The sequence below is a fragment of the Phacochoerus africanus genome, chromosome 15 (genome assembly GCF_016906955.1).
Source record: "Phacochoerus africanus isolate WHEZ1 chromosome 15, ROS_Pafr_v1, whole genome shotgun sequence".
NCBI lineage: Eukaryota > Metazoa > Chordata > Mammalia > Artiodactyla > Suidae > Phacochoerus > Phacochoerus africanus.
In genome coordinates, this window is record NC_062558.1 from 109,577,121 (window position 1) to 109,590,935 (window position 13,815).

The 13,815-nt window shown below is 53.7% G+C and overlaps 1 protein-coding gene across 2 annotated transcripts in view; it reads right to left on the reverse strand.

Annotated features, from left to right (window-relative positions):
• CRTAC1 (cartilage acidic protein 1) overlaps positions 1 to 13,815 on the reverse strand; it is a 153,880-nt gene that overhangs the window by 40,881 nt on the left and 99,184 nt on the right. For both annotated transcript variants that reach the window (XM_047760692.1, XM_047760691.1), the window contains exon 4: positions 2,270 to 2,406. In XM_047760692.1, coding sequence (XP_047616648.1) covers positions 2,270 to 2,406 — 137 coding nt within the window. The remainder of the gene's footprint in view (positions 1 to 2,269; positions 2,407 to 13,815) is intronic.

Consider the following 13,815-nt stretch of genomic DNA (forward strand, 5'->3'; position numbering starts at 1 on the left):
GGTGTTCCAGGTTTGGGTCAGAGAACGGATGAGGGGAGAGGGAGAGACCGGCTTGCCATAGGGGTTGAGACGTTTACCTGGGATGAGGCTCTCCAGCTTTTGTGTGCCTCAGAGTCACCTGCGGGCCTATGGAAACCCAGGCTGCTGCGCTCCCTCCCCCTCCCCCCGAGCCCCCAGAGGCTCTGACTGGTATAGATCTGGAGGGTGGTGGGGCCTGAGAATGTGCATTTCTAACAATGCTGATGGCCCCTGGTCCACCGGTCCGGGAGATCACTTTGACAACCACCAATGAAAAGGCCCCAGGGCGGGGCGGTGGGGCTGAGGAAGGAGTACAGCGAACGCTGTAATAGAACCTGTGGTTGGAAAGGTGAATCTGATACGAGTTCAGCCAGAAGAAGGGCACCTGGGAGTGAAAAAGGCATCCGATTAATTTTCAGCCAGGCAGCGCTCAATTTCTGGCTTTGCCTGCCACTTAGTATGGGACCAAGGTCAGGTGGCTTGACGGCTAGAGCCTTAGTTTCCCTCTCTGCCAAATGGGGATAATGAGAGCATCTACCTCCCAGGCTAATTATGAGCATCAATAAGATGGTGCATGGAAATCGCTTAGCCCAGAGCCTGGCACATGGCTGGTTTAATAGCGTTAGCTATTATTACTGCGAATACTATTATTCTTGGGGTGATTGCTCTTGTGTTTCCCGACACCACACTGTATTCCTATCTCTCAACTTCCACGGCGGCCTGGACCCCTCCATAGTTCTCGGGTCCCAGGGATGGCCAAGGCGGTGGCTGGACACAGAAAGTAGCTCCTCTCCTGGTGGCAGACGGACGGTGGGGGCTCTCTCTAGTTCCCTGAGGCTGGGGCTGAGTAGGGAGGAAGCCAGTTGCTAAGTGCTCACCTACTGTGCTTCGTGCCAAAGTGTCTTTTTTCTCTTTTCGCGCTTCACATGGTGCCTTTGTCCTGTGGTTAAATGCGCGGGTATGCACTTGACCTTGTTAGGACAGCGTGCAGCTCTTTGTGAGGAAGCTTCAGGCCCTCCCACCGGCGCTGAGCAGGTTCCCACCAGAGCCGAGAGTGGGAGGCACTGGTCTTGAAGGGGTGACACAGGCAGGCGGGAGCCTGAGAAGGGGCCCCAGTGGCGGCCAGGCCTGGCGCCCCACAGACCCTCCCTGCTCTCTGGGGCCACTCACCGGGCCACCTCCCCATTTCCTCCCACCAGGCGGGAGTCCAGGTGGCAAAGATTCAGGTCAGGGCTAAATGTGGCTTCACAGCCCAGCTTGGCTGCTCTTCCCAGCACCAGCTTGTTAAGAAATAAATATTTATACCTGGCACCTGCCTTCTCCCAAGGCCTGGCGGCCCCTGCTGTGAAGATTCACGCTGAATCCCCAATCCCCTTGGTGCCATCTCCATCCTGAAATGAGCCGGCCCCCTTGCCCCTGCCCCCTGCCGAATGGGGGCCAGAGACGCTCAGTGGAAGCTGGGCAGCAGCTGGGTCCCTGATTTAGGGATGGCTGTTTTGTAAAGCCAAGGAGAGGGTGGCAGGGGAGCAGGTGACAGGAGGGATAAATCACCTCCACAGCAGGGCTCTGGCTGGGGCTGCCGGGACGCAGGCCCGGGAGGGGCCGCCCCGCAGGGCAGATGGCCGAAGCTGCCTCTGCCCTCCCCACTCGGCCTCCCCCCCCCCCACCTTGAGTTGAGCATCTCTGTGTCAGGTGGACTAGCAGGGACAGGAAAGCGTTGATGCAGCTATGGCTTAACTAGCGTACTTGTCCATTCAGGCCACCCTCCACTCACCCACTTAGGAGCCCCTTGGCTGAGCCTTCATTTGCTCCATAAATATTTATCCAGGGGCAAGGCTGACGGCTCAATGCCTGGCGCACAGTAGGCATTTCATACATAAGAGTTGAAAAACATGAATGAGTGGACACATGGTTCAGAGCTGAGAGATTCTGACTCATGTCTCAACTACACGACCAATCGGTTTTGGGTCCTCAGGCAGGTCCCTGCTTCAGGCGAGGGCCCAGTGCCCTCCTCCGTCCAATGGACACAATGAGGACAGCCCCCTAGTTGCTGGGAGGACCGCGTAGAGGAAAGTGTGAAAGTGTATCAGTACCTACTATGTGCAAAGCATTGCAGGAGCAGCAGAGATGGAACAGCCTTGGGCTCTGCCCTGGAGAGCAGCGCTCTGTCTGGGGACATCTGTCTATGGGCTCCCTTCCCTGCCGTCTCCCCCCCCTTCTCCCCATGTCCCCTGTCCACCCCTGGACTCACCGTCCTGTCCACGCAGGCCACAGAGCGCCCGGCAAAGAGGCTGGCCACGCCGCGGGCCACGTTGACCTCATCACTCAGGATGTCTTCCCAGCGGTTATTGCGGAACTTGAACAACTTGTCTGTGTATGTGGCCACCCCTGGAGAGAGGAGGGAAGGGAGGGCTGGTGGATGGTGGGGCAGTGAGCTGGTATGTCTGGGGCACCTGCCACAGGTGTCAGGGCCGCAGGTGGATGGGTCATCACCTGCCACATAGCACTCACCCAGGCAGCTGCGACCCCTCCCTTGGGGGACATTCAGGTATTTTCTGTTGAGAGAAGAGACTCTGAGGCTTATGGACATGGCCAGCCCAGGCCTCAGGAACTCTGGAAGAAGAATGACTGCTACTGTGTGTCTGAGCTGACCCTCGATAGCGGGATCTCATGTTCTGTACTGCGCTCCTGCAATACCATGAGGGGGGTCCTGGGATCACCAATATTTCACATCCAAGCTCAACCAAGAACACCCATGTCTCCAGGAGCTGCCCCCTACATGCTCTGCTGGATCACAGGACCTGATTTGGATCTCAGAAGAAATGGCCCTGGTGGGTCTCTAAGTTCAAATCAAGGATGGGGCTGGACGTGGAGCTCTGACAGGTGTATCACCAACCCTCTAGGAATGGCAGTAAGATCAGCACATGGATGCGTGAGGGTTCGGGGCAGCCCTATACGGCTGGTGCCTCCACCTCTTTAGGATACCAACCCCTTTGAGACCTGGGTGGAGGCTAAGCACCCCGAGCTTGGGGAATCCTGTACATACATGCATGTATGTATATAACTGCAGGTCTCATTCACAGCCAAGAAGTTTCATTCTGGGGTCCTGGGGAAGAACTTCTGGTTGCTGGAGGCGCCACCCTTCTAAGACCATTAAAGCAGAGCTCTCCCGGGAGTTTCCATCGTGGCTCAGTGGTTAACGAATCCGACTAGGAACCATGAGGTTTTGGTTTGATCCCTGGCCTCGCTCAGTGGGTTAAGGATCCGGCATTGCCGTGAGCTGTGGTGTAGGTCCCAGAAACGGCTCGGATCCCGCGTTGCTATGGCTCTGGTGTAGGCTGGCAGCTACAGCTCTGACTACTAGACCCCTAGCCTGGAACCTCCATATGCCACAGGTGTGGCCCTGAAAAGATAAAAAGCCAAAAAAAAAAAAAAAAAGAACTTGGATTTTAGGAGTTCTCGTCATGGCTCAGCGGTTAACGAACCCAACTAGCATCCATGAGGACGTGGGTTCAATCCCTGGCCTTGCTTAGTGGGTTAAAGATCTGGTGCTGCCATGAGCTGTGGTGCAGGTCACAGATGCAGCTCAGATTCCGTGTTGCTGTGGCTGTGGCGTAGGCTGGCAGCTGCAGCTCCTATTAGACCCCTAGTCTGGGAACCTCCATATGCTGCTGGTATGGCCCTAAAAGACAAAAAGACAAAAAAAAAAAAAAGAATTTGGAGTTTAGAGTAAACAGGCCTGAGTCCCAGGCTTGGTTCTACTGAGATTCTCCTTCTAGGTTCTAGTTTTGACTTTGTTCAGCATCTCTGAGTCTCAGTTTCCTTACTGGAAATGGGGCCGACAATAATTACTCCACTTCGGTTTACCCTGGGGGATAAGTGAGATGATGCATGTTAAAGGTTTGGCACAACGCCCCCCAAAGTGGTAGGAGTTCTAGACAGAAATGATTATTCCTGCCTCATAGATAGGATACCTCGGAGGTGCTTCAGGGTCCCCAGCCCTGCACTGTAGGTGGAGGTGAGAGTGTGTGAGAGTGAGTGTTTAGGAATGAGTGGGAGTGAGTGGGTGTGTGAGAGTAACAATGTGAGTAAAGGGAGTTTCCGTTGTGGCTCAGCAAGTTATGAACCTGACCAGTATCCATGAGGATGCGAGTTCGATCCCTGGCCTCCCTTAGTGGGTTAAGGATCCGGCATTGCCATGAGCTGTGGTGTAGGTTGTAGATGCAGCTCAGATCCCAAGTTGCTGTGGCTGTGGTAGGCTGGCATCTGTAGCTCCTATTCGATCCCTAGCCTGGGAACTTCTCTATGCCACAGGTGCAGCCCTAAAAAGCCTCCCTAAAAAAAGTGAGTAAAAAGGAGTGAGGGTAAATGAGTGAGTGTGAGAATGATTGTGAGAGTAAGTGGTGAGTGTGAGCTGTGCATAAAAGGGCCCCTCAGGTGGTTCTGCCCAAGAGAAGACAAAGGATTTGCTCTCTGAGTGGCCTTACACAGGGACCTCTCACGACTATGGAGACCCATGGGATTCAGAGCATCGCCTGTGGGGCCTGACGTTGGCCTCAGGGATGCTTGCCAGACTCCTGGGAGCTGGCCTGGGAGCAGAGCCGTGCTGCCCTGCCTGATACACTGGGGAGAGAAAGGCCCTTCCTGAGCAGAGGGAGGCGGGCCCAGGAGTCCTGCAGGTATCTGGGGGAGGCCTGGGCCGTGGAGCAGCAGTGGGGGTGTCTGCATAGAGCTGCTGTGGCCCAGGAGGGATGCTGTGGCTCACGGAGGCATCCGAGAGTCTCATTCCCGACACAAGTGCAGATGTGGACTCGGACGGCCTGAGTCCGCATCCCGCTCTGACTCCTGAGTGCTTGGGGGCCTCAGCCGGTTCCTCATCCTCCTCCAGCCTCGGCTTCCTCATCTGAGCATCACGGTAACGGCTGTACCTCCTCCCTCCACTCCCTCCACTGCGTCGCCGTGGGAACTGCAGGAGAAAACTCCTGGCCCCACGTCGGCACACAGGGACCATCCTCTGGCCGATCTGCTCCACCCTGGGGTCCATGGCCCCTCATCGGAGTCCCTGGGGACCAGATGTGCTTAGAAATTTAGATTTTTCCTCTCTATATTTTGGAAAGGTAACACAGTGCATACACGTTTATTACATAACACCCCCAGCAGGGACTGGGGCAGCACCTGTAATTAAACACATTAATATTTCTGCAGTGAAAGATATGAATATTCACACTAAGTGGGATAAATAAAGCCCATAAATAGCTCACGTCAGCACTGGACAGGTTTTGCTATCAATTTACTTTCCCACAAACTTAAAAAAAGCACTGGAGGCTTTCAGAGCGTTTTGGGTTTCAGGGCTGCGGGAAAGGGACTGTGGCCCGAGACTGCCATCCTCACGGCTGTTCCCGAGGCGGTGGCAGGCTTGTCATCGCCTCCTGATGCCTGGGGGCCTCTGAGGATGGCCCTGCAGGCTTCCGGGTGTCCAGCCTTCACAACGGCGAGCGACCCTTGCCCTTCTCTGTCAAACCAGGGCCTCTGGAGACTGTGCCTCCCCCTCGTCTCGTCCCCCCCACCCCCGAAATACTGAGGTTAAACTCTACCAAAGCTCGGGCCGGTGAGAGAGCAGCTGCTGGCAGCTGGGGCTCTGCTTTAGTAGGAGAAATTTCTCAGACTGCTGAGTTGCAGCCTCAGCTAGACAAGAGGAAGAAACGAACCCAGGGTGACTCTACCTGCCTCCATTTGCCTTAATAACCCCCAATTCCTCCCGCTCACATTTCCCAAAGTGTGCTTTGTGGAACCCTGATCTCTCTGAACTGCCCAGAGAAAAGATTTCATGATCATCTGAGTTAAGGAAAAACTGCACCTTCCATCCCCCTCTTAGAGATTCTCAATGGACATCAGTCTGTCAAAATGTTGAGGAGTTCCCGTTGTGGCTCAGTGGTTAGTGAACCTGACTAGTATCCATGAGGATGTGGGTTCCATCCCTGACCTTGCTCAGTGGGTTAAGGATCCAGTGTTGCGGTGAGCTGTGGTGTAGGTTGAAGAGCGGCTCAGATCCTGCATGGCTGTGGCTGTGGGTAGGCCGGCAGCTGAAGCTCTGATTTGATCCCTAGCCTGGGAACTCCATATGTTGTGGGTGCAGCCCTAAAAAGAGCCCCACCCCCCAAAATTGATAAGTCCTGCAATAAATTATGGGCTTAATTTGATGTAAGCCAGCCTTTCCCAAACTAGCTATGGAAACTCTTTTTGCAACTCACCTGTTAGCACCCTGCTGGACTGTGCGGTCATGGGGTGTTGCTGTCCAGCCAGGTTCTGGACTTGGTGGCCAGAGGGGTTAGGGTGCCATGTACTGTTAACCTCTTTCCCCGTTCCAGCCTCCTGGCTTCCGAGCTGACCAGGGACACCCAGAAGAATAAACTAATTAAGGTAAAATGTGCAACAGTGATGCAGAGCCTTGTAGATCATAAATGGGAACGGCAAAATCAATGGCAGCCCTTCTGGAGGCAAAGGCCTGGAGGCCCGGGAGACAGGAGGGATGCGAGCCCGTGATTTAGGAAGAGCAGACGCTCTGGCAGCTGCAACCTGGGTAATTAGGTGTGTCAGGAAGACAGATAAACAGTGAGCTGTGCGGGTCGATGGCACTGGCCATAAACACCCAGCACTGGCCCCTGGCCCATGTCAGCACGTAATCCCGCCTTCTGGCTCCTTGTAGCTGTACTCTGCCCTGGGGTCCCTCACCGAGGCGGGGGCAGCAGCTCAGGAAGAAGAGAGGCTGTTAGTGGCAGGATAGAGGGGATCTCCCGAGTCTCTGGGGGAGACTCTGAGAGGGTGGGGACCTGGGAGAGACCGAGGGTGCTCAGGGACAGGGTAGGGGGATTTGGGGGTCACGGCCATGGTGAGAGGTACATCTGGGGACTCCCAGCCCCACTGACATTGGCGTGTGGGCATAAAGGAGCCTTGAAGGTCTCAGAGCCCAGTGGAACTGCCAGTTGCTGCCATGCAGCCATCTGGGAAGGCCCACTGGGGGCAGCTCAGGGCCCCCACTCCCTGCCCGGTGCTGGGGGGGGGGGCGGGAGTCTCAGCCCCTGACTCAGGGCACCTGTGGTTCATCTGACAACAGGAGGGAGAGGAGATGCTTAAAACTAGTGCAGCTTACTCCTATGGCATTTTCTATGTGCCAGGCACTTTACATATATTAACTCACTAACCCTCGCCACCACCCCACGACATGGGTATTTTTTTGGGGGGGGGTGCCCACACCTGTGGCATATGCAAGTTCCCAGGCTAGGGGTCCAATCGGAGCTGCAGCTGCCGGCCTATGCCAGAGCCACAGCATCTCGGGATCTGAGCCACATCTGCGACCTACACCACAAGTCATGGGACCACTGGATCCCTAACCCACTGAGCAAGGCCAGGGATTGAACCTGAATCCTCATGGATACTAGTCAGATTCTTTTTTCTTTTTGTCTTTTCTAGGACTGCACCCATGGCATATGGAGGTTCCCAGACTAGGGGTCTAATTGGAGCTGTAGCCGCTGGCCCACACCACAGCCACAGCAATGCCAAATCCAAGCCACGTCTTCGACCTACACCACAGCTCACGGCAACGCCGGATCCTTAATCCACTGAGCAAGGCCAGGGATCGAACCCGAAACCTCATGGTTCTTAGTCGGATTTGTTAACTACTGAGCTACGACGGGAACCCCACTAGTCAGATTCTTAACCTGCTGAGCCACCTTGGGAACTCCTGATAGGGGTACAATTTTCACACCCAATTTACAGATGAGGGACCTGAGGCACAAGAGGCCAAGAGACTTGCCTAGGAGCCCACAGCTAGTAGAGCCCTGAGGAGAGGACAGGACAGTGCATCCTGGAGATGGTGTGAAATCAGGAGAGAAGAGGCCACAGTGATCAGGGAGGGCTTGGCGACAGAACTGGCACCTGACTCAGAACTTGAAGGGTCAGAGTAACAACAGCACGACTCCAGTATGTAGAACACTTAGTACTGCCAAGCTCTGCATGAAGCATTTTCTTTCTTTCTTATTTTTTTTACAATCATCATCTCACCTAAAACCTGTAGCCACCTTAAGAGGTGGTGTAGCTCCATTTTACAGATGGAGAAAATGAGGGGCAGAGAGGTTAAGTCAACTGCCCAAAAGCCACTAAGTGGTGGAGACTGATTCAAACCCAGGTCTTTCTGACGCCAAAGCCTTTGCTTCTGAGAGCTTCCCTTGATGGCTTAATCAGGCAGAGTGGAGGGGCAGGTGGATGGCATAGGCAAGGGCACAGAGGGGACACCGAATCCGCATGGGAGAGGAGGGTTTGTGCAGGCAGAGGAGGAGAAGCATGGCAGGTCCGGAGAGCCCACTAATTCTAGGAGTGAGGCGTGAAGGGGCCATCGGTGACTCCTGATCTGGGGGAAACAGTGTTTCTGGAAGATTCACCTGGCAGTGGAGAGAAGGGTGGGCTAACAAGGAGGAAAATGAAGTGGGGAGGCCACTTGTGCAGCAGCTCAAGCACGATCCGGGGGTGGGGAAGGAGTGCTGGGTGCAGGAAGCTGGAAGGAGGGCTGGGTGTGGAGGGTCAGGGCAAGGGAGTGGTCCACAGTGTGGGGACAGTGATGGGATCGGGAACATTGGGCCAGCTGGGAGTGGGAGCAGGAGCTTGACATTTGAGGTGATCATAAAGTGGCTGAGAAGGCTGCCCCAAGAACTCACGGGCCGTGAGGGATGGGAGCTTGCAGAGCCGTGAGGCTGGAGCTGGGGTGGGAGTGAAAGACCAGGCCACAGACTGAATCCCAGGGAGGAGCCACATCTGGGTGCGGGAGGAAGAAGGGGGAGGAGTCATCAGACAAATAAAGAGGAGAGGATCTGGCCGGAGGGCAGAGTGTCCATAAAGCAAACGGCTTTTGGTTCACCATCTTGGCGTCTGCGCCATACACTCTGCCATCCACTGCCACCAAGAGCATGAGTTTGGGCCATAAAAAGCTCTTCCTAAGGACCACTGGCTTGAGTGCCTCCTCCTGCAGGGGCTGCCTCAACCCCAGGGAGGTGACCTGACTCGTGGTCTGGTATTAATGGCAAAGAAAACAGTGGGCAAATGCACATGTCAGGGCAGAGGGTACAGCTTCCAACCTCGTCCTTTTTTTTTTTTTTTTGGCCGCACTTGCAGCTTGAAAAAGTTCCCTGGCCAGAGATTGAACCTGCACCATGGCTGTAACCAGAGCCACAGCAGTGACAACACCAGGTTCTTAACCCGCCGAGCCACCAGGGAACTCCTCCAACCTCATTCTTAAGGCAAAGAGATTACTGCCAAGCAGCGGGTTGGAGAGGGAGTTGGCAACAACATCCCTGGCCTCGGGGGACTTGGGCAAGTCATGAACTTGTCTTTTTCTTATCTGACAAGTGAGATAATGAGGATGACCACCTATCTATCAGGCTGTTGTAAGGACTGCATTAGATACAGTAAGTAGAGTCTTTGGAAAAAATACCTGGCTCCTGATGAGTTCAACCAACAATAACAACACTACCAGCATCCTCGCCGTCACCATCCTCGCCCTCATCCTTACCATCACCATCCGCACCACCGAGCCACCACTGCTGTCATTATCACCACCATCATCATTAGCAGCCAGGGAATTCCAGGCCACGGTGACTGCAGGTCCTCAATGAGCCATACCCCAGAAGACAAATGTGACATTAAATAATAACGTGCTTTACAAGACTCGGTCAATGGAAAAGGCACAAAGCAGGGGTGGCATAGGATATTTTGAAAAAGAACGAACCCAGGCTCCCCTGCGTCCCCTGATATCATTTCTGACCCTAGTCTCTCTCCTCCCATCTCAGGGAAAAAGGACTAATCCCATCCCCCGCTGCGGGTGCTTCACTTGCATTGGCTCAGTTGGGCCTTTCCACAGTCATGTCAGGAAGATAGAGTCTTCATTGTACAGACAGAAATCGGGGCTCAGGGGGTTAAGCCATTTGTCTAAGGTTGCACAACTGTTGTTAAGTGGCAGTGCTGAGCTTTAAACTGGGGTCCAATGGCAAAGCCCCCCCCCCCACATTGGAGATTTGGGTGGGGGCTGGTGGAGGGCCGTGCCTGGCTCCCGAGGAACCTTGTTCTGTTAGGACCAAGGAAATGGCCTTCGGGACCCCATATTCTTTTGTTGTTGTTGTTGTCGTCTTTTTGCCTTTTCTAGGGCTGCTTCCGCTGCATATGGAGGTTCCCAGGCTAGGGGTCTCATCAGAGCTGTTGCCGCCGGCCCACACCAGAGACACAGTAACTTGAGATCCAAGCTGCGTCTGTGAGCTACCCCACGGCTCACGGCAACTCTGGATCCTCAACCCACTGAGCAAGGCCAGGGATTGAACCCGAAACCTCGTGGTTCCTAGTGGGATTCGCTAACCACTGCTCCACGATGGGAACTCCAGGACCCCATATTCTTTGACAGCCCCTCCCATCCTGCTTCTTCCGGGGCCACGTGTGAATGAGGCAGACGGGGGGGTGGGGGCGGGGGACCTGAGCGGTTCTCGAGCTCATGTCCCCAGATGGGGTCGTGCTGGGTGAGCTGAAAGTCTGGACTTTGTGTCCAAGGGAAATATGGCTGGGGGTCAGGAGCCCAGAGGACCCCAGGCAAAGAGGACAGAGCCTCAGGCCAGGGTATCTCAGGCTTTACCAGGCACAGGAAATCCTGGCCAATGTGGGAAAGTGCAGAGTCTGGTCTCCTAGGTCTGGGGTGGGGCCTGAGATTCTGCATTTTTAGGAGCTGCCAGCTGCTGCCAGTGCTGCAAAACATGCTTTGAGAAGTGAGGTGCAGTGTATCTGGGTGCAGCGGGAACGAGGCCTGGGTGAAGGAGCTGTGGACAATGGCTGTGCTCTCAAGGCAGATGGCTCATCTGCTGTGCAGGCAGGAGAGGCTGGAGGTGCAGGGCGCCCCCGATTGCCTTTCTTCTCTCTGGCACAGTGGCTGACGCCTCCTTTCTGAGAGGTTACAAAAGCTCTGCTGAAGGCCTAAGTATAACACAGAGCTCAGAAGCCATCAGAGAAAAGAGCGATAAATCCAAGTTTATAAAAGCGAAAATTTTCCGCATTGCAAAACCCACCCAGAGCGCAGACAAAAGAAAAATGACAAACAAGAGGAAACTATGGGCAACTTGTATTACAGACTGAAGGCTGGTTTCCCTAATTTATAAAGAGGTGTTACAATCAATAAGAAGGCCAATAATCAATAGAAAATAATGGGCAATGGCTATGAGCAGACAAGAGAGTCAAAGAGATAAACAGATGCTCAGCCTCACTTATTTTAAGAAAATGAAAATTAAAACTACACTTAGATACCATTTTTTTCCTTTCAGATTAACACATTTTAAAAAAAATAATGAAATGTTGGTGAGACTATTGGGATGGGAACTGCTCCCTTGCATCAGGGCCAGTGGGACTGAAATTAGGACTGTCCCTTTGGAGGACAATTTGGCCATGCCTATCAAAACCAGCCCTGTATATTCCTCTGATGCAGCAACTCCATCTCTATGAACTTAACTTACTGATGTACCTGCCGTTGTGGAGAATGGCATGTTGCATAAGCTTATTTATGCGGTGGCACTGTTTGCAACAATCTAAATAGCCATCAACAGACGACCAATTCAATGAGTGGTCAGTCCATACAATGGAGTACTATACGGCCACAAAAAGAATGAGAAAGCTCTCTGTGTGCTGCCGTGAAATAATGTCTCAAACTGATTATTGAACAAAAAAAGTATGGGGCAGCCCTGTGAGTAAAGCATGCTACTATTTTTTTTTTCATCTTTTTGTCTTTCTAGGGACTCACCCGCAGCATATGGAGGTTCCCAGGCTAGGGGTCCAATCGGAGCCATAGCTGCTGACCTACGCCACAGCCACAGCAGTGAGCCCTCCGAGCCGTGTCTGTGACCTACACCACAACTCACGGCAACACCGGACCCTTAACCCACTGAGCGAGGCCAGGGATCGAACCCATGTCCTCATGGATGCTAGTTGGGTTCCTTAACCACTGAGCCACAATGGGAACTCCAAGCATGCTACTCTTTATGCAGAAAAGGAGCAAGGTATACATAGACTGAAGACGGCAGAGGGGCAGTGACCATTGTGATGAACTTAATAAATGAAATAGGGTAAGTTGTGGGGCTCACAGTCCACACCGCCCCATCCAGCACCACATTCCCATTATCCCAGGCAAGGTCACATGAGTAGGAGAGCTCAGAGCCAAGTCAAGCAGAAGCTGGTGTGGCCAGTGCAGGACCCCTGGGGGGATGGGCTCTGACCAGGAGTTGCAGGAGGTCTTGGGTTCCTGGACATGGAGGGGTTGCTGGAGCAGGCCTCTTGTCCCCCTTTGTCCTGCACAAGCTCCTACCTGGTTTTTACAGAGTAACATTGCCTGAAACACACTGGCTAGTACTTTTCCAGGTCAGTTAAGCCATAGGCTGGTTTCCTGGCCCAGGGCTCTTGGAAATGTGGTCCATCTTCCTTTATTCCCTCCCTCTAACCTACTTTCCAATTTTTGTCTTTTTAGGGCCACACCTGCAGCATATGGAGGTTCCCAGGCTAGGGGTCGAATTGGAGCTGTTGCTACTGGCCTACGCTACAGCCACAGCAACGTGGGATCCAAGCTGCATTTGTAACCTACACCACAGCTCACGGCAATGCTGGATCCTTAACCCACTGAGCGAGGCTAGGGATCAAACCTGCATCCTCATAGATACTAGTCCCCACTGAGCCACAAGGGGAACTCCCTACTTGTCAATTCTTAACCCTTGAGTCATGCCGCCTGACACCCTCCTCTATGCTGTGTCTTGTTTACACGATGGTCCTTTTCTCTTTCTGTTCCTAGAGCCTCTCTTCAAGGGTCCAGGAGAAAGGCCTGTGGCCTCTCTGCCCAGGATATCTCTAACTGTCCTGGCTTCCTTTGCATCACAGCATTATAACACCTGTTGCTTCGAGAGCATGTATGAAGTCCCAGATGCCATAATAAGTGCTTCTCATTCATTATTTCAGCTGTTCATTCAAGTGTATGTGTTAGTGACCTAAGCATTTCTTTGATTCTGAAGATGCAGCAGAAAATAAGACAAGGTTTCTGTCCCCGCGGTGTTTAGAGATCAACCACAAACAAATATATAACATACTTTCAGACAGGAGCAAATGCTTCAAAGAGAAAGAGAGCAAATGAAGGGCATAGAGAGCCATAGGTACGATTTGAAGGCTTTCCAGGAGGCCTGGGTTGGAGGAGGGGACTGAATGAAGGGAAGGAGTGAGCCCTGAGAGCCATGATGGGAAAAGCATTTCTGGTGGGTGGAACAGCAAGTACAAGGGCCTGGGGTGGGAATGCAGGGAGCAAGAGGGAGAGGAGGAGACAGCCAGCTGGGGCTCTTGGAGAGGATCTCAGGTTCTTCACGGTGGGCAGGGTGGCAATGGCTGAGCGTCGTGCCAGCTGGACCCAGCTGGACCCAGGGAAGTGCTGACAGGGCACAAGTGTCCCGGCCCACGCCGCCCACTGTCAATGAATCAATGCAATCACTCAACTGAAAAATCAACTCAAACTCAGGGACATCCCTCAAACCCACAGAAGGTCACTGGGAGGTGCATGCCTGGGGCTGAGGCTGCCCGGCACTGTCACCCTTACCCCAGCGCTGGGGGCCAAGCTCCAGCCTCTGCCAGAGGAACATTTGGGCCCTCAAACCCAGGGAGTCCAGGACCGTCAGGCAGGCTCCATTTGCCTGCCTCTCCTTGTCTTCCCTCTGCTGGCAAACCTTCTCTCAGGCCTCATGGCTC